The sequence below is a fragment of the Seriola lalandi genome, unplaced genomic scaffold (assembly GCF_002814215.2).
Source record: "Seriola lalandi dorsalis isolate HSWRI2012SDOR001 ecotype SW California unplaced genomic scaffold, Sedor1 jcf7180002054861, whole genome shotgun sequence".
Taxonomy (NCBI): Eukaryota; Metazoa; Chordata; class Actinopteri; order Carangiformes; family Carangidae; genus Seriola; species Seriola lalandi.
In genome coordinates this window covers 1,291,294-1,317,452 of record NW_019525414.1, presented here as the reverse complement: position 1 = coordinate 1,317,452, position 26,159 = coordinate 1,291,294, and the positions used below count along the sequence as shown (strand labels likewise).

General features: G+C 43.5%; 1 protein-coding gene across 4 annotated transcripts; it reads right to left on the bottom strand.

Moving 5' to 3' along the window:
* Window positions 1–344: 344 nt before the first annotated feature.
* Window positions 345–25,957, bottom strand: LOC111670714 (myelin transcription factor 1-like). Of its 4 annotated transcripts, none has more exons than XM_087179724.1 (23): window positions 25,767–25,957; window positions 24,488–24,574; window positions 24,236–24,290; window positions 24,037–24,076; window positions 23,878–23,949; window positions 21,198–21,448; window positions 19,289–20,350; window positions 16,598–16,717; window positions 16,112–16,202; window positions 15,725–15,838; window positions 15,417–15,634; window positions 12,867–13,069; window positions 12,571–12,786; window positions 11,836–11,984; window positions 11,428–11,490; window positions 8,945–9,013; window positions 7,738–7,800; window positions 7,566–7,649; window positions 6,692–6,913; window positions 5,794–5,885; window positions 5,482–5,585; window positions 5,180–5,323; window positions 345–1,345 (listed from the first exon to the last, which is right to left on the bottom strand). In XM_087179724.1, the coding sequence occupies exons 3-23, from the start codon at window positions 24,288–24,290 to the stop codon at window positions 1,202–1,204; spliced, it is 3,576 nt and encodes a 1,191-aa protein (XP_087035850.1). In that variant the 5' UTR covers window positions 24,488–24,574; window positions 25,767–25,957; the 3' UTR covers window positions 345–1,201. The 4 variants fall into 4 exon arrangements, with proteins under 4 accessions (XP_087035850.1, XP_023283326.2, XP_023283327.2 ...); XM_023427558.2 differs by having other exon boundaries at window positions 345–1,342; XM_023427559.2 differs by having other exon boundaries at window positions 19,289–20,347.
* Between the last annotated feature and the right edge of the window lie 202 nt (window positions 25,958–26,159).

Below are 26,159 nucleotides of genomic sequence, written 5' to 3'. Positions count from 1 at the left end.
CTGGAGTCTAAAGGGTGGCAGTGCCTCATACATGTGACAAAGATGTTATAGTGTTTGAGGGTATATGAGATATATATGAGTGTATTGGTCACATGACCATCAGTGGCTAAAGGATGTGATGAAGAAGGTGTAGAGATGTTGAGGCTCTAAACGACGACGTGTTCTCACTGATCTGTTCCCCTGCTGCTCCCCTGTGTCTTTATTCCAAGGAGACGCTCAAGACAAACTTCAACACAACATAAACCAACAGGAGAAATCATGAGACTCTTTCTACAACAATAAACAATGTGTTTGACTGTGAGGAGTAGTTTGTTGTTTAGAAAAACAGAGGCCACTCATCCACATGCACTGTGGGTTAACCTTTATTTCAAGAGCAACTTAAAGACTAATCCTGACACAGCCATCATTAACACAGACGATACAAAATAAATATTCACCATCACTTTGTTCTTCATCACCAAATAAATAACAAATATGTGCAGCTCAATATTCACAGTGTATTGCAATGTACTGAAAATAGTTTGTGGAAATAAAAAGGAAAATCATATAAACATAAGCACCAAAAAATATTTTAGAAAATTATTAAAAACTTTCAGTTACAAAATATTTGCACTTAAAAAGATCCTGTATTTTAAATAAATAATAAGATTTATAAAACAATTCATAGTTGATATCTTAAAATATTTCCTCTTTGTTCAACAGTGCAGAGGAAACGATCACCTTCTCTTGGTTACTGGTTAAAATCTTCTCAGGTAGCATTTTCAAATAAATAAAAAAAACTGAATAAATAGATAATGTTTCATAAATAAGCCAACACAAAAATAATACAGCAGACATGAGTAAATAAGTTGTTATTAAACCAACATTTGCAAAGGACTTAAATAGTTACACAGCAATTGTAAGAATGAATCTACAAACTAGTCCTGGAGGTGCAACATCACTATGCTCTTATAGATACTATCAACATTATTGTGTAATGGGATATGTTCACTAACTAATCTGTTCACTGCTCTGTGTGCACAGTCACAGTTTGATCCACACCCTCGTCTCTTCACACTCACACCATCATAAAGCAACATGCAAACAGGAAACAAACGCAAACAACAGATGACAAAGTTCCAAATTAGAAGAATTAATTACATACAGTATCTAAAGGTATGGAAAGAAAGAGTGTTGCTGTGGGGACCGTGGCCCTGCTCCGTCACACCTCGATGCCTTTCACAGCCTGATTGATGGACTCGAGCAGGGCCCGGTTCTCAGGGTTCTGGTAGCAGTCTTTATTAGTAAACATGTGGGTCAGGGTGTCCACGTAGCTATCGAAGTTCTGCTCGGACAGCGGCTCCTGCTGAACACACACAAGGTCAAAGGTCAAGTCTTGTACGTCTGAGTCAGCGTCGTAAACCTGGACTTGTGACTCTTCATACAGAATAACAATGATTCTGAGCTGCATATCATTCAGTCTGCGTTAGAGCTCCCTGTCAGCAGGGAAACAACAGACTGGTCACCAGTCTTGTCCCACCTGTGAGACCAGGTCCAGCAGATCCCAACACCCCACATACACCGTATGCACAGGTGTAGTGTATTTGTGTAAGTACAGGTATTATGTTAATTAAGGTTTACAGTTAGACTGAGAAGCTTCATCTGAACATTTCTGTCAGAGAACGATATGTTTTTAGACACAGCATTTAATTTACATTGACTCATTTGACACGCTTTTAGCTGTTAGAATTAAATGTATTCAATTCAAACTGTCCAGACAAAATGATCCAAATATAACTGAAACCATTTGATTAATAAAGTGACAGCAGGTGCTCCTCATGACATCACCTCCTTCCTCAGACCAACTGAGTGCTAGATGTTTGATTTTGTTTAAATACCAACCTGCAGCTACACCTATTTTGGCATTGTTGGCAGTATCAGGAGTATTTTACGCTGGTTGGTGAGTACGTTCCCTTCATCATGACAAACAGTAATGAAAGTGCTGATGCTGTTCCTAATACTCCCATTGTCACATCAGTTTGTACCCTTTTTTCTGTGGCTCCAGGTACACATAAGCTTTCAGGTAAGACATCTGCCATTATTATATCTGAATGGAAAGCTGCCTTACAAATGATGGTGATTGTTCAATATATTTCTCAGACCCACCAAGTAGATCTAGAGTTAAGTGCCTAGAGGGGGAGGCAAAGAGAGAAATACCCATATTGTAACAGCCAAATAGATTTTTGACAAACTTGAGGAGTTGTATGGGGATAGGGCGCCTACCTCGGTTCTGCACTCTTTATACTTCAGCTGCACCCAGAAAGTTAGGGAGACTACCCTGTCCTTTAGGTGGCCTTCAGGAAACCACACTCAGACATGAGTTACACACAAAGCTGTTGGTACAAGAATACCTAACCTTTGCCCAGGTGATACAGGAAGTGCTGGCCTTTGTAGAGGGTTATAGGAAGGAAGAAATTCCTGCTTAGACTTACGCTGTCTGAAAAAAATAACCCCTTGTTCAGCCTGATGCGGCTCCATGGCCTTACTATCGTGTTCAGTCTTATGTCCCCCAACAGGAAAAATGCATGGTCATGGATTTGCAGCAGATGAAGGAATTGATGCATGAGTTTCCAGAGCAGTTTACTTCTCGATCTCGAGAGCTGATCCAGGAGGTGAAAGAACAACAGAAGTCAGCCCCAGAGAGCTAGACACCCAACATCAATCCTCATGAGCCCTGTGTTGCATTTCAGCACAGGAGGAAAGAATATGGTGAGCAGAGTCAACAAAGACACTGGGGAAAGTTTTGGCTTTCTGATAGTCCCTCTTACTACCTCCAGCAGGGTTCAGCAGCGCAATCACCAGTAGCCAAGGAAGGGTGAGTACAGTGGTTCAAGGCAAAATGGAAGATGGCAGAAATAGTCCAACCTGGTATGTAATTACTGTAAAAAGAGGGGATAAGCATCCACAGCAACCAGAATTAGAGGGTCCAGCTGTAGAGAGCTGCCCAGCAAGAAAAAGTGACACCCACATTGACCAGGCTCACTTACCTGGAGAAAGTCCTACTATTGATGTAAAAATAGAAGGTATCACTCAAGTGATTTCTCTGCCTCCACCACAGGTTACAAGCGTGGTGCTGAGCCGTACAACAGTGTTAAAGGGAAAAACTGTTTGCCGCTGCAGATGGAAGACTGGGTTTTGTCCGCCTTATGATCAAGAACTGAATCTGAATCCCTACACAGAGTGAGCAGATCATTTATTTACCACACAAGGGCTGGACTGCATGGTCAGGATTATCAGGCAGTGTTGGAGCTGCTTGGATTCCACCAAAAGCACAGTGGCAATGGTACAGGGAGGTAGAATTCCAGCTCAGGTAAGAAACTGTGGCCAGACACCTGTCTTCTTGCATCGCTATCAGAAGCTGGGAGAGGTCTACCAAGTTGATGACCACAGCTGCTGTGAGTATGTGAGCTGTGGTCATCAACTTGGTAGACCTCACAGTCTTACAGAACAGAATATGTAAGTGAGTGCCCACTCTGCCTGTGTTGCCCAAACAAAAGCAGCTGATACACCCAACCCAGTCAACCTCTCCACAGAAAGCCTGAGAGAAAACCAGCATCACCAGCTCTGAGACCTGCTCCTATGGTGTCTTTGCAAATCACTCTGAGGATTTTGGGTGGACAAAGGCAGTGAAACATACCATACCCACAGAGAAGGTCCCACTCATCCGTAAAAGGTATAAATCTCTCCTGAACTCTTCCACAAAATGAGGTCAATACTATGGGAGTTCTAGATTCTGGGATTGTACAAAAGGGAGCCGTCCTTGAGCGTCACTCATTGTGCTTTTCCTTAAAAAGGATGGTTCCCTACTTGTCTGTTTAGATCACAGGAAGCTGAATGCAGTGAGCAGGATGTACACTTACCCTCGTCCATGGGTAGAGGAATCACTGACCTCCATGTTCAATGCCATGTGGCTCTCCACAATGGATCTGGCCTCAAGGTACTGATAATTACAGCTGCACTCGAAAAATGGGGGAAAAAAAACTTTCACCACACCAATGGGGCTTTACAAGTTTGACTGCATGCCGTGTGTGGGTTAACCTATTCCCCAACAACTTTCCAGAGACTTATGGAAAGTTGTCAAGGAGACTAAATTTGAGTAAATTCTGAGGCATTGCTCATGTCCCTGGATAATGTGATAGTGTACTCAAAAGGGTTGACTCTGGTGATCCTGGACCCCGAGAAGAGCAAGGCTGTACCTGAGTGGAAAACACCAAAAACTGCCACTGAACTGCACTCTTTCCTAGGCTTCATCTGCTACTACCAGAGGTTCATAAAGAATTTCTCACGTAAAGCTTTTAAATCAGCTGCTGAATGGTACTGGCCCCAAAAGGGCACGTCTCTGGGAATGGACAGATGAATGTGAACAAGCCTTCCACACCCAAAAAGAACAACTCAACAGCACCCAAATCCTGGCTTTTGCAGACTTTGCTCTCCCTTTTCACCTATACACAGATGCCTGAAACCAAGGCCTAGTAGCTGTACTCTGCCAGCATCTAGATGGTAAGGAGAGAGTAATTGCTTATACAAGCCAAAGCCTTCCTTTGAGTGAAAGTTATCAATCCAATTATAGATATTTTAAGTTGTCTGGCAAACTTCAATTACACCATCCAGCACAGGCCAGGTCGTCACAATGCAAGTGTTGATGCCTTGTCCAGGAAGCCCAACTCGCCAAACGAACTGGAGATTTTTACTTTCAGCCAGGGAAAGGGGAGTACTTCCAAAGCAGGTTTGAACATTTCATCACTGACTGAACATTTAACGGGGAAATAGACTCATTACTAAATATTTAAAATACCTCAATGGCCACGTTTGATTTATTTTATTATTATTATTATTATTATTATTATCTTTTGCAGGTGAAAAAAAGGTTGTGCAGGTGTTAGATCCAGACCTGAAAAAAGACCTTCACCGCTGTGCATGTGCAAGGGATAAACCCAATAGCGACAGCTCTTAGAGGGTGCAGCCTATATGAAATAGGATGATTATATATACATACATACATACATACATACATACATACATACATACATACATACATACATACATACATACACACACATACTAATAGAAACTAAAACAAACTATATATAGAATTAGTTTCTTCTTTTAAAAGAATTCAAAATGCATTGTGTATACTCACCATGGTGGGTAGGCGGATGTTGGCCAGGCTTTGGATCAGGGCCTGACTCAGACCAGATAACTCCAGGAACAAAGCCTCATTCCTTTCCTCAATCTGTTTATTCTCCTCCTCCATGCTCTTCAGGTTCTTCTCCATTGAAGAGATCTGAAGCAGAGACAGACACACAACAAGCAGCAACACACAGAGCTTTACTAATGCATCAGTGAAATTAGTTTCTGCAGCATCCTGCAGTCTCTACTGTCTTTATTGTCTCTGATCAATGCCAAATCAACAGGCATTGCCTCCTGAATGTATTTCCTCACCTGAGTGTGCAGGTTCATCATGTCAGTCTCCATCTCTGAGTTGGACTCATTCAGCTCATTGATCTCCTTGTTGAGCTGTTTGATGTCCTCATCGTTGTCCAGAACTGTGTGAACACAGTTAGCAAACACAAAATCAAGACCCCTGCTAACCCTGCCACTTGTGGCTGTCTGTGGTGCTGCAGTGTGTTCAGCTGTAGAGAACATTACCCCTCTGAGTCTGTGCTCTTTCTATGTTGTTGTCTCTATGTGTTAGTGATAACAGCAGCAGACACAATTTGAGATATACTGTTAGACAGAGGGACTAACTCTTACCGTCACTGGCTCTGAACTTTGCAGTAATGTACTCGTCTCCAGGGAACTTGGCTCTCTTCTTGTTGGCTGACGCTCTGGGACAACCTGACAGACTGAGATGAGCAGCTGATCAGTTCTATGAGTCAATACTTAGATTTCGAAATTGGCAGTAAGTTTCTCAACATTAATATAATAATAATATTAACCACCTTAAGACCTTTATCATTTCTGATTATCTGATGAAGTGGTGCCTGTTTCCAAACTGATCTAGATTCAAGTGGAATTTAGTTGCTGAGTGACCCAGTGACTTTTTGCTGGACCCCTCTGTGTTGAAATGAATTACAGGGCTAAATGCGACCTTACTGAATTTACTGTAAACCATCTCACATATAATTAACTTCAAGCTTCAGAACCTTGGGATCCCTCAAAGTTTGGGTCCCCAGATCAGTTGGTGATCTAACCTTGGTCCATGTGACTCTACTTCATGGTGAATTACCAAAGGAAATGAGCAGTATTTGTCTAAATCGGGTTTTCAAAGTGTGGGAAAGTGAATCATGTAAAAGAGCTTAAAGGGTAATAAAGTGCACCCTGAGCTGCACTGCTGACAACTGAATGTGAATACAGCTAAAAAACTTTTCTATGTTTCATTGATCCTGATTGAGAACCTTGGACTAACCACTATGAACCAATCAGAAATTTGTGTTTTCTGTAATACAAAAGGTCGATTGGGCATCTTCCAGAGGAAGCTATGAAACAAGTCCAGGCTCTGTGTAGCCAATGATCAGAGATCATTCACCTCCACCTTTGTATCAGATGATGAACTGTCACTGTCAGGGTCTCAGGTCAGACCTGGGGAGGGGGACTTGTATGAATGTACTCTGAGATGAAGGTGTATGCTGAGCTGCTCTCTAAACGATACCTGCGGTGAGTCAGGAAACTGCCGTTAGCGTGGCCGGAGCCGTCGCAGCCTGGCGTTGGGCAGGTCGGGCCTTCAGTCTTGAAGGCCTTCCAGGAGAAGGGGGTGCCATTAAGAAGACCTTCCTTCTGCCGACGTGCTGCCAGCGGACAGCCGTAGGCGCTACGATGAGTGGCGTACTTCCCACTGATGTGGCCCAGACTGTCGCAGCCGGGAACTGGACATCTGGAGGCAGAAAACACTGAATAGACTCACTGAGAGAGAGGAGGTGCAGCAACAGAGGGACTCAAGGATCCAGATTTGGTCCTTCAGGTTCAGAATTTATTTGGCAACCACTTCTAAACGTCCCAGAAAATACAAATGTCACAACATCAAATGTGTGAATGAAATGTGTAATTACATAAACATGAGGCTGCATTCAATATTTTAAATGGACTGTAAAAAGGCCTCAGTAAACCTTCAATTAGATCCTTCAGTCAATTAAATATAAGCTTATTTTATTTGTGACTGACTCTCCTCACATTTCCTCTGTACAAATGTCTCTTTGATCAATTTTCCATTTGAGGTGGTTTCTCCTCCATATACAGAGTGTATGAGAATAATGTGTAACTGCATGGATAGTACAAAAGTTTGTGTAATATACTGACGCAAACTAAAGGAAACTTTAGTCTATCACAATTTGTGTGATTATATGAAACAATGTTTTAGGTTTGGTTAGAGCTGCATGTGGTAGGGTTGAGATGTGAGGTCTGTCCAGTTGCACTGGAGGATAAATTAGTATTAAACTAAAAACCATGTCTCACTTTCAGAACATGTTAATCTCATGAATTATAATTCAGTATATTTCAGACTCTGCCTCTCAGGTCCTTTTGCTCACCTCAGCAGCTCGGAGTCTTCCTTGTCATCTTTGGTGGGGACTGATTTGACCCCGCTCTTCTTGGCTCTGGGGCACCCGGACAGACTGGCAGAGAGGAACAGAGGGAGAGTCACAGCATCTGTCAGCAGAGTGACTGATGGTGCAGTAGGCAGATGAGGAGGAGAGCTCCTACCTTCTATGTGAAGCATAGTTTCCAGTGATGTGGCCTGATCCATCACAGCCTGGAGTCGGACACCTGAGACACAGACACTCTGTCACTCTGCAGGCCTGACCTGTATATACTGACAGTGTAGACACTCTGCTGCTGCCATGCTGCAGCAAGGCTCTGTTCAAACAGCTGGATACCAGAACCCAGCAATAGGGAGTAATACAATATTTTACTGTTTCCAATCTGTTGAATAAATCATAATCAACCAGAAAAGTCACTGTCTTAATACAAGCAGAAAATCATTAGACACATACATATATGTCTAATATTACATAATATTAATGTTACATGATACGAAAACTTTCACAATAAAGGCAATTGTGAAGCCTGCCAACAATAATATTAAATAATAATAATAATAATAATAATCATTTAAAGCTCCATATTTTGCTCTTGTCCAGTGTTTTATTTGAACTGTTGATCCATAAGAAGATATATAGTAGTTCATCTCAGTGTAGTTTTACACGTCCTCTCTCTGGAGCTCTAGTAACAGCAGTTCGGTGAGCCAATCAGAAGAGAGGAGGCTCTGAGCCTCTCTTCTGATTGGCTGACTGTTTTCTGATTGATCCAATAAAAATATAGCAGATTTCAGTTAAAACACTCAGAGAAACCAAATCCTGCAAGGTTTGGATGGTGGGTCCAGGTGGGCGGGGCTTGGTGACTGCTTTGTTGTGACATCACAAAGTTCCAGAAGTCCTGACGGCTGGTTTTAAGGCTCAGTTCCTGAATACAGGCTGTGTGCATTTCTCTGTGGACTGAGGCTTTGATACTTTCACAGTATTAATATAGAACCTAGACCTGATCTATAATCAAACACATGGACATCTTCCTTTATACTATATGGAGCTTTAACTTCAGTGCTCGTTGTAATTAGGTCTTTTTTTATGAATGAACTCTTTATTTATGAACAAACTGGTGTAATGGCAGCTGTTTTATAAAGCTGTAAGAAATAAGAAACCCAGACACTTATTATGGAGGGTTACTTCAGTTAAATATGATATTATAGAAATATTACTGTTCCATAAAAGATCAAGTATGTTGGTGCAGGCACGCAGTTTCAACCCTGTATCATTAATACACGTGTTTGTAGACCTCAGTGAGTTGTGTCTGTGTTGAGAGCAGAGCAGGGACAGAGCTGGACATGAGGAGACAGCAACAGAGGAAGACATACTTCAGTTCAGCTGTGTGGGCAGCCATGAGGGTCCGAAGTGACTTATCAGCAAGAGGACAGCCAGACAGACTGGAAGATACAGAGAGAGAGAGACCGTCAGGAAACCAGAGACCTGAACTGGACTACAGAGACAGAGACCTGAACTGACTAAAGAGCCAGGACAGAACTGGACTACAGAGCCAGAGACATGAACTGACTACAGAGCCAGGACAGAGCTGGACTACAGAGCCAGAGACATGAACTGACTACAGAGCCCTTGACAGAACTTGGCTATAGGGCCAGGACTTGAACTGACTTCAGAGCCAGAACGGAACTGAACTTCAGAGCCAGGACTGAACTGGGCTATAGAGCCAGGACAGAACTGGACTACAGAGCCAGGGAGAACTGGACTACAGAGCCAGGACCTGAACTGACTACAGAGCCAGAACAGAACTAGACTACAGAGCCAGAACTTGAACTGGACTACAGAGCCAGGACAGAACTGGACTACAGAGCCAGAACTTGAACTGGACTACAGAGCCAGGACTGAACTCGGCTACAGAGCCAGGACAGAACCTAGACTACAGAGCCAGAACCTGAACTGGGCTACAGAGCCAGAACTTGAACTGGACTACAGAGCCAGGACTGAACTCAGCTACAGAGCCAGGACAGAACTGGACTACAGAACCAGGACTTGAACTGGACTACAGAGCCAGAACAGAACTGGACTACAGAACCAGGACCTGAACTGGGCTACAAAGCCAGGACCTGAACTGGACTACAGAGCCAGAACAGAACTGGACTACAGAACCAGAACTTGAACTGGGCTATAGAGCCAGAACCTGAACTGGACCATGGAGCCAAAACCTGAACTGGGCGACAGAGCCAGGACCTGAACTGGACCATGGAGCCAGAATCTGAACTGGACTACAGAGCCAGACTCTGAACTGGGCTACAGAGCCAGAACCTGAGCTGGACTACAGAGCCAGGACGTGAACTGGACTACAGAACAGAACTGGACTACAGAGCCAGACTCTGAACTGGGCTACAGAGCCAGAGCTGGAGCTGGACTTCAGAGCCAGAACAGAACTGGGCTACAGAGTCAGGACAGAACTGGGCTACAGAGCCAGAACCTGAGCTGGACCACAGAGCCAGAACCTGAACTGGACTACAGAGCAAGAACAGAACTTGACTACAGAGCCAGGACAGAACTTGACTATAGAGCCAGAACCTGAGCTGGACTACAGAGCCAGGACCTTAATTGGACTACAGAGCCAGGACAGAACTACTAATCTTAACAGAAAAGTAATAGTGGAAAAATAATGACGAATGAAGGTGTGCGTGTGTGAGCTGCTCCTTCTGATTTTTAATGAGGTTAAACATAAGAGGAAAGTATTTCTGTGATTCATTAATGTGCTCATCTGATTCATCTCTAACATGAAACACAAACAGTAATTAATGTGCTACATTATATTAAAACCCTGAGTCCTCCCAACTCCTCTGCCTGTAGAGACTGCAGCTTCCACAGCTGCATATTCCCTTCCTCGTGGATCATTGACTGGAGAAACCTTTACATTAAAGCCCTCAAATGACTGTGGAAACATTTACTGGGTGTTAGTCCAGGTGAAGAGGTTCATGTGTATTAGTATTCTACAGGTGAGGAGGTAAGACCACCCCTACCTCTTCACCTGGATCAGTATCCTACAGGTGAGGAGGACCACCTCTACATGATGAAGTAGGATACAGAAAACAAGGAGGCAACACATTAGAGTTTAGGGGGCAACAACAATAACATAAAAATACATTAAAAATATTATGAATAACTATATCAATAATAAATACTAATTTAAGAACTTGCATAGGGGTAACAGGGTTAACAGGGAGTGACAGGGATAACAGGAGGGAACAGGGAATGATGGTGTAACAGAGGGTAACAAGGGGCGACAGGGTAACAAGGGGTGATAGGGAATGACAGGGGTAACGGGGTAACAGTGAGTGACGGGATAACAGGGTAACAAGGAGTGAAAAGATAACAAGAGTGACAGGGGTAACAGGGGGTGACAGGGGGTAACAGGAATGGCAGTGGGTAACAAGGGGTGACGGGAGGTAACGGGGGACAGGGGTAACAGGGGGTAACAGGTGGAAACAGGGGGTAACAGTGGTTGACAGCCACATTGGTACCCAATAGATATTTTATCGTTGTTATTGTTATTATACACAAAATAATTACACAGTCATTTGCGGGCTGTTACAGAACAGCAACCAGTCATGATCCAGTAGTCACAATAACGACACCTACATACCTACTGTAGCTACACTGAGGGAACGGAGAGACAAGACAGGGACATGGTCTGACTTTTGTCAGATTTACCATCACTCTGCTTCTCTTTATGAAATGATTCAATGACAGAATGAAATCATACTTCAACCCTTTTAAGGTACAAACACCACAGATTAATAAAGCAGAAACACTCCTCATGTCCCAGTCAGAGAGCAGGTCTCACCTTCGATGGGATGCGTAGTTTCCAGTAATGTGTCCACTGCCATCACAGCCCGGGGTGGGACATCTAAGACAAAGACACATGATTCTTATATGAAATACTACAGTATCACAGTAAGCTGTTAATGTTGAATTTGTTCAGGTCCTATCAGATGTTAGAGATGAGGAAACAGCAACTCAACTCTTGTGCCAAGTCAGTTACAAAGTCAGATACTTTTCTCAGGTCTAACTGTTACCTGAATGTTGTTAAAAATGGTCTCCATAGAATCTCTCATATGACATGAACACAGCAGAAGGTTTACAGAGAGACAGTTTTATGATGTTCTGACTGTACAGAAGGTGTTTCATTGTGATCAGCAGATACACGCTACAGTGAAAGTGGAACCATGTTGTGTGAAAGGTTGTTACTTACACCAGAACCTCTTTTTTGCTGTCTTTGGGCTGAAACTTGACCTTGAAGCTGCTGGTGGTGACTTCACCGGGGTACTTCCTGTCCTCCAGGTTCTCCTGGTCCTCTTCCTCCCCATCAGATGAGGTGTATGAGGGAGCCGTATACTCCACCTGAACAAAGGTGAGAACACAGGTAATCATGATGGCATGTCATCATCATGGCTCACTCTCCTGGGGCCTCATTTATAACCATTGTGTATGCACAAAACATGGCCTGAGAGATGCATACACCATTTCCCACGCAAAAATAGGGCTCTATAAAAACAAACCTGACAGTAAAATGTGCGCACATGTATGCTAAGTCTGTCTCATGTGTACAAACATTTTGGAGACAGGGGAAATTGGCGACACAGATGGTAAGGTGGTGAATTGAACAATGAACAGTTGCAGTGAGTCAGATGCACAGAGCGCACCAGACACACCACTTAAATAAATAAATTGTGTTCACCTACGAAATTCCCTATTTCTAATGTTATCCCAGGGTGTGTGATGGTCTACCACTGATTGCTGCAATCAATTTGGCAAGATATGAATTAATCAGCCTGATGGCTGCAAACATATAAATACAGTGGTGACACTCATGCATAATGCTGCATGATGGATACACTGGCGCGTTATTTCAGCTTTTGTGCAAACGTACACTTTTATTATGAATCCTACGCACTGATGAGGCCCCTGGTCTGGATGTGTACCATACCTCCTCATGGTCCTCTTCTTTGACTCCACTTGGTTTGGTGAAGTCCAGTGGCCCCTCCCACTCTGGCTGAGTTTGGCCCTGAGACAAGGTGGCTCCAACGTGCTGAGAGGATGAAGACGAGGAGGATGAAGGCTCTGGAGACTGCATGCCCTCCCTCTTAGTTTTCTTCATGCTGAGGTCCAAAGTGCCGTTTTCATCCACTTCAATGTCCGACTCCTACAGAGTTCAGATAAAGACGGTGAGTGTGTATGTGATTGATCTAGTCAGATCTGGTCCCAGGAAGAATGAGTGTGTACCTTTGCGCAGGGCTCCCTGGGCTTGGTGCTGAGAGTCTCTGGTCTCTCCCAGCAGCGGGTGGACAGGTTGAGGATGGCTGTTGCTGCCATGTGGGCTGCCTCTGCATCTTGGCTATAGTCATAACCACTGGAGGATGAGGCGCTCTTGGAGAATCCTCCAGACACACTGTGGCTGGGGGAGGAGGCCTTAGGGAATGATTTAGCTGTGGGAGAGGAGGGAAGTTACTGGGACAGGAACCAGAGCAGAGCAGTCTGACATGACTAAATGTTGTTAATACAGCTGCTGTCGGATCAGGTGTGTGGTTGGTTTGTATTGTACCAGAGAAATCATGTCAGTGTTCATTAAGAAGGTGACCACACAGTAATGAGCCTGGTTCCTGCTCTCCAGTTTAATCATGCACAAGAATTATGAGTTTATACTCTGACATTACAAAAATTATGGATTGTTGAATTATGAATTATGTAAAATATATTCAAGGTTCAGTGTGAATTATATCTAATTCAGTTTTATTAATATAGCACAGTTCTCTCAGGGATCTTTTCAAACAGAGTGGGTCTAGACTCTGTGTAATACAGTACTGTTGACAGACCCAACAAATCCAACATGAGCAGCAGCTGAGGACTGTGGAGAGGAAAGAAGTGATTAAACTGGTAGAAACCTGGAACAGAGCCGGGCTCATGGCAGCCATCTGCCTAGATCCACATTTTTACTGACAGATGAAAACAAACTGTGAGATCCAGTCAGAACAGCTGATCTGTCCTCTTTATTCTTTAATGTTCTCTTGTATTTTTAGGCAACTGTCTACGATGCCTGTTTCCTTCTCTGCCTCTCAAAAACATGTCTGTGGCATGTTTCTCTTTTCTTTTTTTGTTAGACATTGTTCAGAAAGACTGTGAACTGTGACATGTAATATTAAAATATTGATCAGCCTATTTCAACCATGAAGAGGAGGAACAGACTAAATTGATTTTTTTCTTCTGCATGATGAACAAAGTTGTGTTTTCTTTATCTCAAATGCCAACTATTGTTTAAATGTATGTTCAGTTTATTCATGCACCCAAATGATTCATTATTATTCACTAAATATGAATTTAACTTAAGCAGCTAGCGACCATAAATATTGAATATAATAGAAAATTAATATTGGAAGATACTATAAATCATTACTAGAGACACAACACTGAGGTTATAGACACAACACTGAGGTTATAGAGACACAACACTGAGGTCATAGAGACTCAACACTGAGGTTATAGACACAACACTGAGGTCATAGACACAACACTGAGGTTATAGAGACACAACACTGATGTCATATACACAACACTGAGGTTATATAGACACAACACTGAAGTTATAGAGACACAACACTGAGGTTATAGAGACACAACACTGAGGTCATAGAGACTCAACACTGAGGTTATAGACACAACACTGAGGTTATAAAGACACAACACTGAGGTTATAGAGACACAACACTGAGGTCATAGACACAACACTGAGGTCATAGAGACTCAACACTGAAGTTATAGACACAACACTGAGGTCATAGAGACACAACACTGAGGTCATAGAGACTCAACACTGAGGTTATGCAGACACAAGACTGAGGTCATAGAGACTCAACACTGAGGTCATAGAGACTCAACACTGAAGTTATAGACACAACACTGAGGTTATAGAGACACAACACAGAGGTTATAGAGACAAGACTGAGGTCATAGAGACTCAACACTGAGGTTATAGAGACAAGACTGAGGTTATAGAGACTCAACACTGAGGTTATAGAGACAAGACTGAGGTTATAGAGACTCAACACTGAGGTTATAGAGACAAGACTGAGGTTATACATACACAAGACTGAGGTTATAGAGACTCAACACTGAGGTTAAAAAGACCTCTTTTTCTCAATCGCTTTGATGCAATTCACTCATCAGAAGTCTAAACCTATGGAAGACAGAGGATCTTTAGATGTAGAACATGGTTTTTCCAAAGATTTACTATAATGAAAAAAATGCAAATACTTGATTTTTATATTTTTTGATTCATTTTGCAGCAGATTTGTGGCACTTTGCATATTGTGTGTGTGATTTTTGTATTTGTGTGTTTTAAAAGAAAATGAGACCTGGTTTAGAACACATGGGAAGGCAGTGTCTATGTGTGTGTGTGTGTGTGTGTGTGTGTCTGTGTGTGTGTGTGTGTGTGTGTGTGTGTGTGTGTTAGGGTTAGTCTTGCCCTTTCATACATATTAGAAGAAAGTTTAAAGTGATTTGATTGAAAACACTGATGCTGCAGGACAGTATCACAGTGAGAGAGAGGTCTGTGATTCTATCTGATGAAGGTACAAATTGTTTTCATGAGAAATGCATCAACACAGTGAGAACATGTCTCTTTCTGAAGAAGAACTGCATCAAAGTGATTGCGAAAATCTGTAAAAGCTGAAGAAATCCACTGAAATTAAAAGTTCATCTCCACCTGTTTCCACTTGGTTTTGCATTTGAACTCATGTCAGGTGACAGTAACAGCGGAGCAGTGAGGTGATGTCTTACTTTTGAAGGCTTTGGGTGATGTTTCAGCGGAGCTGGGTGTCTTTGGGATCAGCATGCGCTTTCCAAACACCTGGACATCAAAGCTTGCATAGTCAAAAGACACCTTGGAGTATTTCTCCAGCTCCTTGGCCAGGTTAGCTCGCGGCGTGGTGGTCACCGTGTTGGGCCGGTAGCTGCCATACTGAGGGATCTCCAGCTGTTTCACAAAACACATGGGCCTGGAGGAAAGGTCATGAGTCATGTTTAACCCTTGCACTGAAACGGTCACAGCTGAATGTACTTAAAACAAAGAGAGAAGCACGTCTGACCTGAGCACTCTGTCAGAGTTGGAGGATGGTTCACTGGCTGAGGCCTGTAAGTGAACCTGCTTGTCCTGGTTCTTGTTGAGTTTAGCAGCTGCTGCGATGGGGCAGCCAGACAGACTGACAGGGGGATACAGCCAGAAGAAGAAGTCAACATTTAGACTTTAGACAGGAGTTTGTTTATTGATTAGTCTTCTACAGACGGTGTGAGTATGTGTTAGTACGATTAGATGAGACTGGTTATTCTTTTATATTTGTTTCTGATCATTTCCATAATCTATACAGCTGTGTGTGTATGTGTGCGTGTGTGTGTTCATGTTTGTGTGTGTGTGTGTGTGTGAGTGTGTGTGTGTGTGTGTGTGTGTGTGTGTGTGTGTGTGTGTGTGTATTGACCTGCGGTGTGTGTTGCGGTTGCTGTTGACGTGACCTTGGCCTGTGCATCCAGGAGTCGGACACTTCAGGACGTTCTCATGCATGGCCAGGACTACAGACACACAGCAGACACAGACTCAGGTCAGTGTGTTTAGTTCACTGATGGGTTCACATCACTGACAGTGGTATGAAGTTGTTCAACATACACAGTAGCTGTAAAAGCAGTAATGGTAATGACAGCAGAACTATTAGTTGTATGACAGAAGGGGTTAGAACTGGTAGTAAAAATAGAAACTATATCTAGTCAGATCTCCAAGCTGTTTAACATCTCAATCAAACCGGCCTATGTTACATAGAGAGTTAGTCTCAGAGCTGAGTAACCACCACAGTGACAGAACCTGCTTCAGGAGAGTCCATTGGTCTACAGGTGGTCTACAGGTGGTCTACAGGTGGTCTACAGGTGGTCTACAGGTGGTCTACGTGCTGTTAAGGATAAGGTGAACTCACTCTCTGGAGGGATTCGGTCTTTGTGAGGACATCCAGACAGACTGCGATGGTGAGGGTACAGCCCAGTCACATGACCTGTCCCATCACACCCTGGGGTAGGACACTTCACTTCCTTCTTCTCTGAATAGAGGAGGGTGTGGTTTCGATGGCAGAGAGAATAAATGAAGCACATCATTAATTAGAACGAGGACCTGATCATCAGGCCCAGAATGACCAATCAGTTGTGGATACTATAGATAATTATTACTAAGATGTTTAATTAGTTCATACATCATTAAACGGCTCCTGGTTACACTTTGTGATTTGCCAAACATTAGGCATCTATTGATGATGTCATTAGATGCAGCTTTTTACATCTAAAATAACAAATTAATGATAAATAATAAAAAAAACAAATAACCACTAGAATCAGCTCCTCCTCCGCTCAGACTAGTTCCAGGTTACATCCCTGTTTATTCAGAGTCAGAGAAAATATGAACCATTTGTGTGAAATCCTGTGATAATTGCTGTGAAGTTTTGAGTAATGGCTAAAAAATGGGTTTCTGAGGTCACACTGACCTTGACCTTTGACCTTTGACCACTAAAGTCACTCAGTTCATCCTTGAGTCCAAGTGAATGTTTATGCCATATTTGTTCATAATAATAAATTCCTTCAAGGTGTTACTGAGATATCGTGTGCACGAGAATGGGACAGATGTATGGACAGACGTACGGACAACCTGAAGACAACATGTCTCTGTCTCTGACTGTCGTGGAGGAATAAAAAGGTAACTCTCTGAACTAGAATGTGATCACTGCCTGTAACAGAGAGTTCATGTGTCCAGAGGATCTACTGTCAGATGTGTCCATCTCTCTGGTATTGAACTCGTGCTCGTCTCAATACTTGAAACAACATCTATAATATCTGTAGTATTGATACTTCAGGTATCACTGACTCAACCCTCAAATAGTACCAGTAGTCACATGACCAACGAATGGGTGCCTGTGACAGGGCAGGCAGACTTTAGCTTACATCCATAATGAGGACATTTTGATCGAAGTATGTTTAGACTTATAAATAAAAAGATTCAACATGCTGTTCCTGCAGCGTAGAGAGTCGCTGTGCAGTGAAGATGGAAGATGAATCAACATTGTCATCAGTGAATTAAACCTTTTCTCCAGAGCTTCAGACTTAGACTCTAAATGTTTTAATAAAAACCTGACTGACTTTAGAAAAACAGAATCTTTGAAAATACAGAGTAAAAATGTTCAGACACAAACTGAACTACAGTTACAACAGTAACATGTTGGAAAAATACCTATGTTCTGTTCCAACATTGCACTAGTGTTTACTGTACTGTGAACATGTCAACGTCTCAGCAGATCACTGTCCTGTCACTTTACAACACTGTATAGAAATGTATATACAAGCTTATGAAAGACAGAGGATCTTTAGATTTAGAACATGGTTTTTCCAAAGATTTACCATAATGAAAAAAGTGTTTGGCATTTGATGCAAATACTTGAGTTTTAGAATTTTTGTCTCATTTTGCAGCAGATTTGTGGCACAGTTGTAAAAACCAGAATATAACTTCTGTAACTGAGTAACTGAGGATAGAAAAATGGTGAACATGGAACTATGCATTGGAAAATATATAAAGAAAAATATGCTATCAAACTTAGATGTATGGGACATATATATGGGACATACATACGCTGCATGACGTCTCCATAGACATGGCCCAGACGGTACAGATGCAAATACTACTGCTGAAGCCAGTTTGTTTGAGCATTTGAAGCAATTTTAAGAACAAACAAGTGAAGACGCAGACGGATTATATTTATATACGAGTTTTAAATGTCTGAGATTTTTCAGTGGTGTAGAATAATTAATTTGGTTTGGGAGTGGCAGTGATTTGGGGCTGGTGATGGATGGGTAGAAGACGGTTCTATTGAAAGAGGATAGCAGTCTATTTATAAAAAAAAAAAAAAAAGGGAACAAATGAACACAAACAAGTTCATTTTTGGAACTGTGAACTTAGTTCAAAATTTTTAAAAATGAACTATGAACGTGAACTAGTTCATTTTCATCCGTATGAACTAAACTTTAAACTAGTTCTTTTTAAGTGTGAACTGGCACAACACTGCACATATATATCTACATATATATCTACATATATAGATATATATCTGTGTGTGTGTGTGTGTGTGTGTGTGTGTGTGTGTGTGTGTGACTGGTGTTGCTCTTTCAGATATTTAAGAAAGTTGAAAGTGATTTGATTGAAAACACTGATGCTGCAGGACAGTATCACAGTGACAGAGAGGTCTGTGATTCTATCTGATGAAGGTACAAATTGTTTTCATGAGAAATGCATCAAGACAGTGAGAACACGTCTTCAGTAGTGAACTATGCGTGGATACAAACACAATGAGAAATGCTGATGAACTGTTCTGAGAGCTGCATTAAGAGAGTTGAGGATGATGTTTCTGAAGAGAGAACTTCATCAAAGTGATTCAGAACAATTGTTAGAGCGGACTTATCATCCAACTCAAACAGCTAGATGTTGGTGATGAATATAATGTTTTAAGCTGATATATGTTCTAACCAGACACAGGACTCAGTGTTAGCTGTGATGAACAGGCTCCAGTCCTGGACTACACAGTGTAAGGACGAGGACCTGGTGTCTGTTGGCTGCAGAGACATGTACGTACCTTTGCTGTAGTGGGGGGTGCGGCGGGACACAGCAGCAGGCTCACAGCTCTTGCTGGAGGAGCCATATGGTTGGTACTCTGGGGAGCTGCGGACCTCCTGACCCCCCTTCACCTCCTCCGCCTTCAGGGCGATGGCCTGCTCCAGCAGCCCCAGGTTCCCTCGGGTCATGTCCCAGTTCTCTGAGTCATCTGTGATTCCTGAGCCCTCTGAGACACGGTCCTGCTCCTCTCCTTCCTCCTCCTCCTCCTCCTCCTCCTCCTCTTCCTCCTCCTCATCCTCCTCCTCATCCTCGTCATCATCCTCCTCAGAATGGACTTCTATAACCACTGTGGTAGGAGAGGCTTGGTCCTCCTCTTCCTCCTCCACTACCTCACCTGCTTCCTTACCCTGCCTCTCGTCCCCCTCTTCCTCTCTCTCCTCCTGCTCTTCATCCTCTTCCTCAGTCATGGGGGTGCTGACCTTTTCTTCCCTGAGTGACACCTCGGCTTCTGATCCCTGAGTGCGTGGACTCAAAGTGTAAGGAGTGTCAACCTCGTGGTGGACCTCCCTCTCTTCTCCCTCATTTTCCTCCTCCCCTTCTTCCTCTTCCTCATCCTCCTCCCCCTCCTCCTCCTGCTCTTGTTCCACCCTCTTTCTCTGCTCCTCTTTGGCCTGATGGTGGTAATCGCCACTGGAGTACTGGTGGTCAGAGTTTTCTTGGCCGATCATCTGTCTTTCCACCTCCCTCTCCTCTACAGGATTCTCTTGTCTTTCTTGCTGCTTTTCCTTTTCCTTGTCTTCCTCCTCTTCTTCCTCTTCCTCCTCTTCTTTTGACTCGTTCAGCTCTGTGACCCCCTTGTCTTCTTCAGGTTTGTCTAATTGTTGGTCCTGTGTCTCCAACTGACCTTCCTCTTCCCCCTGCGTCTCTGTTTCCTCCTGCTGATGATGGTCGGAGAGCGTTTCCACCTTCACTTCCTCAGCAGTTTCCTCATGTTCAGTTTGGTTCTTGTTGTCTTCAGCTGAAGGACGAGCTGCCGTCTCTGCCGTGTCCTTTACCTCTGTTGTCTCTGGTGAGCAGTCTGCTGTAGAGTCAAAGTAGAAAAGATATAGCTTATAACTCTGGAAATTGTGACTGACCTATAGTGACCTTATCTGACTGATGATGACGCAGTAATGGAGTGATGCTGTGTCTGCTTGCTTCACTCAGGTTACAACCTCCTCCCTGTAACATAGATCCACACCACCCTTTTCTAAGATGGTGAAGTTCTCGCACCGTCAGTCAGACCCTCACTGTCCAGACACATTTACATTTGTACAATACTGTTAATGACTCCCATCAGCCTCAGCTGTGCTGTGTAGTGCTAACTGGCTATGGTTAGCATGATAAATCACTAAACTGTTAAAATAATACTGTAATAACACGCCAATCTGTCTATGGTGACCAAGGTAAACATGAGCATGTTGACATCGTCATTGTTAGCATGTTAACATGCGGATTTTAGTATTTAGTTCACAGCAGCATTAAGAGCAGATAACATTGCTGTGAGTCAGTCCATGAAAATAATAAACATTGTTTAATTTTCACCCTCAGCTGACGACCTCAGAAAAACACTGTTCTACCTTTCTCTGACATTTCTATGTCTGCTTTTTTCGTGAATAATTAGATTCACTACTGTCCCATCTTTCTTTTTTTCTTTTTCTTTCTTTCTTTTTCATAATTGAGGTATTTCCTGTTTTACTTTTGTTACCTCTCCTGTGGTTTCAGATCCCACTCCCTGATCTCCCTGATCATCTCCTCCAGTGTTAGTATTCCTGCTTTACTGTTCTTTAGCCTTTAACCTCTGACCTTTACCTCTGCCTCAACCTTAAGGACTTGTTATATCTGGTCTCTACACTGGAGCTGTACTGTTCTGGTTTTGTTTCACTCACTTTGTATTGACTCTGGTCTGCTTTTTGTTTTGTTTTTCTTCTTCTCTTTAAGGTCTTCCTCTTCCTCCTCTTCCTCCTCCTTCTGCTCCTCATCCTCCTCTGCTGCATCACTGTCTGCGGTAAAGCCATCATCGGTTGCCTGTTTGACAGGCTGGTTCCTCCTTTTGGGAGCAGACTGGTTCTCCTCGGCCTCGGCCTCAGCCTCGGCCTCCTCCAGCTTCCTCTTCTTCACAATAGGACATCCCAGGACGCTGAGGAGAGGAGGGTGGGTGTGTACATTAATACTAACGTCCAACATGCTAACATAAAACAGCACCGCTGATAGTGTGTGTTTGTCATTGTTACACTGTGAGGTGGAACAGATAACCCTGACAGCAGCACTGTACACAGTCTGACCTGGTCTGACCCAACCTTCATAGAAACCTCCATGTGCTTCAGCTAACAACACAAAGTTTTCTTTATTGAACACAGCCATTAAACATTAACAGAGATGTGAACAAGCTCCAGGTCTGATACCTCCTGACTCCAGACCTGATCCCTCCTGACTCCAGACCTGATACCTCCTGACTCCAGGTCTGATACCTCCTGACTCCAGACCTGATACCTCCTGACTCCAGGTCTGATACCTCCTGACTCCAGGTCTGATACCTCCTGACTCCAGACCTGATCTTTCCTGACTCCAGACCTGATACCTCCTGACTCCAGGTCTGATACCTCCTGACTCCAGACCTAATCCCTCCTGACTCCAGACCTGATCCCTCCTGACTCCAGGTCTGATACCTCCTGACTCCAGACCTGATACCTCCTGACTCCAGGTCTGATAATGCCTGACTCCAGGTCTGATACATCTTGATTCCAGGTCTAGTACCTCCTGACTCCAGACCTGATACCTCTTGACTCCAGACCTGATACCTCCTGACTCCAGACCTGATACCTCCTGACTCCAGGTCTGATATCTCCTGACTCCAGGTTAATACCTCCTGACTCCAGGTCTAATACCTCCTGACTCCAGGTCTAGTACCTCCTGACTCCAGACCTGATACCTCTTGACTCCAGGCCTGATATCTCCTGACTCCAGGTCTGATACCTCCTGACTCCAGGTCTGATACCTCCTGGCTCCAGGTCTGATACCTCCTGATTCCAGACCTGATACCTCCTGATTCCAGACCTGATACCTCTTGACTCCAGGTCTGATACCTCTTGACTCCAGGTCTAGTACCTCCTGACTCAAGGCCTGATACCTCCTGACTCCAGACCTGATACCTCCTGATTCCAGGTCTGATACCTCCTGATTCCAGGTCTGATACCTCCTGATTCCAGGTCTGATACCTCCTGACTCCAGGTCTGACACCTCCTGACTCCAGGTCTGATACCTCCTGACTACAGGTCTGATACCTCCTGACTCCAGGTCTGATACCTCCTGACTACAGGTCTGATACCTCTTGACCTCAGACCTGATACCTCCTGATTCCAGGTCTGATACCTCTTGACTCCAGGTCTAATATCTCTTGACTCCAGGTCTGGTACCTCCTGACTCCAGTGGCTTCTGTTGATGAGGGTTCACAGTCTGAGAATGTTTGAATCATGTTTTCAATATGGCCGAAAACAACACAATGATTTGTGTTATTAAATCAAAAAGATTGTATTTCTTCTTTATTGTAACTCAGATGAAGATAAGTCTTCACATTATTTTCTGACATTTTCAGACACATAAAAAATAAAGAATTCAACAAAGACACAGTGGAGTTATGGTGCAACTGTGGGTGAATGTGAATGTGCAGTTAGACTATTCTATCATTAAGGTCAAAATACTGGTTTCACTGAAATTCTGATTGTTGTTGAACGGGACAACATCCAATAATTTACTTATCTCACATATATCCACATATGAGGAATTATAATGACAGTATTATGTTATTATATACAGTATTCATATTATAACATGAAGTGTGTTTATATTGCATTCATCCTCAGGTCACAGGGTCACTGAGGGTCTGATGAGAATGAAGATCATGCGACCTTCGCGGTCCCCTGATCTCAGTCCAGGTGAACTATGGCAGTTGGAACGACATGTTAGACAGAGCTCTCCTCCACCATCATCTAAACACCACATGAGGGAACATGTTTATGAAGAAAGGTTCATCCTCCAGTAGAGTTGAAGCTGGATACTCTTGGTGGAACAACACCTGACTGAGACACTTGATGTTGGTGTCTCCTTTAATTTGTCACTGTCTGTATGTTGGCTACATATTTTCATGTCCTCATTCATTCATTTCATGTCCTCATTTCATGTCCTTATCATTATACTACATGGCCAAAAACACATTGACACATCTGTCCACATAAGAAGTGAACTTTCAGTCTGTTTAGTTCCAGTGAAGGGAGGTGGATATTAGCTCTAGCTTAGTGTGTAGGACATACTGTACAAGAGCTTGTGACGTCATGACAACAGTCTGCGAAAGAACCATTCAAAGATCCAGATGGTTTTGAATAAAAACAGAAAATATGAAAAATCAAACAGAAAGGTAAGTAAAACAAACCTAATAGGTAGGTAAAACAAACCTAAATCTGTGATTCATTTGCTGACATCTTATCTCAGTCTGGGTGATAGCATGAAGCCATTGCTATGTGTTCATGCTAACAAGCTAACTTACTGTTGTACAGAGAGTTTGAATCCTACCTTCGGTGTCGTGAGTATCTTCCACTGACGTGGCCTTTGCCGTCACATCCAGGGGTGGGACAGCTGCTACAGCTGCAGCAAGACAAACACACACTTCATACACACAACACCTGCTGTATACACACTGACAGTCTTCAGCTGAGGCATCAGATCACCTACCTCAAGTCCTGCTTCATCTCTTGTCCCACAGGCTCCGACACTGAGAGTGAAGAAGCAGGAGAATCAATAAATGCAAAAATAAAAGTCAGAACTATCAGTGTAAAAGAGCATTGATGCTTTTATTGTGTAGTGTGTGTGTGTGTGTGTGTGTGTGTGTGTGTGTGTGTGTGTGTGTGTGTGTGTGTGTGTGTATACTGACCCCGGATGCCTTTGGAGCGGGTTCGTGTTCTTGTCTCTGTAACGTCTTGGCTCATCTGAATAAACAGAGAGACATTAGATAAATAGATGGATGGATGGATGGATATATAGATAGCTATAGATAGATAGATAGATAGATCGATAGATAGACAGATAGATAGATAGATAGATAGATAGATAGATAGATAGATAGATAGATAGATAGATAGATAGATAGATAGAAGATAGATAGCTACTTTGATTTGATAGATACTTTGATATTTTGAGGCGTGTCCTCTCTGGTTAATTGGCTCTCTCTTGGTCCACTGCTGACTCAGTCTCTGACCTTTGAACTCATTTTCTGTTGGATGAAACAAACACGTCACAGTCAGTAGAAAAAAAAGAACATTTTCTGTTTCAGCTCACAACCACTCAGTCTGTTGTATAAGGTCTTCTATATTACAGTCTGGGGACGTACAGGAGTATGACAGATGTAGACATTTACCAGGCAGGGAGAGTCTAATGAAAAGGTTGGTTGCATTGTGGGAAATGAAGGATCCTGCATTTCTGAGGCTTGACTCATACTCTCTGTCTCTGCTGCTTCCATGTTGACCGCTCTTACCCTGTTAGACCAATACACCTCCTGAGAAGAGGCAGCAGTAATTGTACTACAGAAATATGTGTCCGAAGACAGCAGGTATATTTGAGGGTGGAAGAGGGAACTAACAGCTGCACAGTATGATCCTGACAGACAGAGGGGAGGGATGGGTTTTTTCTACTGGTCTAAGATTCCAATCCAGATTTTAAGACCATAATAAAAACAAATAATTAAATATCATATAAACAATCCGAAACAATCAGTTTTATTAGAAGATATTCAGTAATGATAATAATTGCATACAACATACACAACTTATATATACTGAATATATAATGTATTTTGAGGTTTCTCTGTGCTCCTGCAGGTATGACGACAGACTGACAGACTGTGGTCCTGATAGTTTGGGAACAGGGTCACAGGCCAAAGCAGGTGACTGTTTACCTGCTCCAGTCCACGGCCTCCGTCTAAATGTGTATTTACCACTACATTTGAGCAGGTAGAACAGTGAACCGAACCAACATGGAGTACTAAGGACGGAGTGACGGCTCCCCGCTGACAGCAGGATGTAGGCCGGCCTGTGAACCAGCGAGGCCTCTGTCCTATCTACACTGACATACACACACAAACAAGACGCCTCAGTCAACCCGCGGTCATCGGTTCATCTTTTCACTAACCTCACCGTGTCGACACCGGCCGCCATTGTAAGGGCCAGAAATAACGAGCCACAATAATAATCGGGTTAAAGCCTGACACATTTGACCGATCTGAATTGATCCTCCACGAAGGGAAACCCTACAGAAAGCGCACTTACTCCGCGACGAGCGAAGTGAAATACCGCCTCGTCCCGTGCCGCCTGCCCGGTGTAGACCACCGTAAGGCCTGCAGCCGGGCCGACGACAACACCGACAGGAGAAAGCGCTTCGTGCTCTTTGTCAGACACATAAAGCCTTACCTTAATGCCATCCCCTCCCCCTCCGTTCAGACAGCGCCGGCTCAAACACACGTTCACTGGAACAAACCACGATGACTACAACCACAATCCACCTCCGGACCCACAGCAGAGGGTCTGCAGCGGTGTCACGGCGGCGTCAGACTGAGCTCAGCACCCCTGAGCCGTTCAGCACCTCGGACAGGGCCGGACGAATCTTCAGCACCATGGACAGAAGCCCCGCTGCACTGCCTCCTGCAGGAGCTCAGGAGAGCTGCAGGCCGCCGCGGCTCACGGAAGGCAAGACCGCCAAACAGCTGGAGGACGGGGTCTGGAGGAGGAAGACTGAGCCAGTCCTGAGCCCAGTCCTGATGTAAAACACCCAGAAACTTTAAACCGGCAGAGGAGGCTGTAGTT

Bases quoted from the DNA above. Each gene is read 5' to 3' on its own strand.
- LOC111670714 (XM_087179724.1), bottom strand. From the start codon at position 24,290: ATGAGCCAAGACGTTACAGAGACAAGAACACGAACCCGCTCCAAAGGC. The intron at 16,718-19,288 runs GTACGTACATGT...TCCTCTATTCAG, and splicing joins CACCCCCCACTACAGCAAAG to AGAAGAAGGAAGTGAAGTGT. The intron at 6,914-7,565 runs GTGAGCAAAAGG...TTCTGCCTCCAG, and splicing joins GAAGACTCCGAGCTGCTGAG to ATGTCCAGTTCCCGGCTGCG.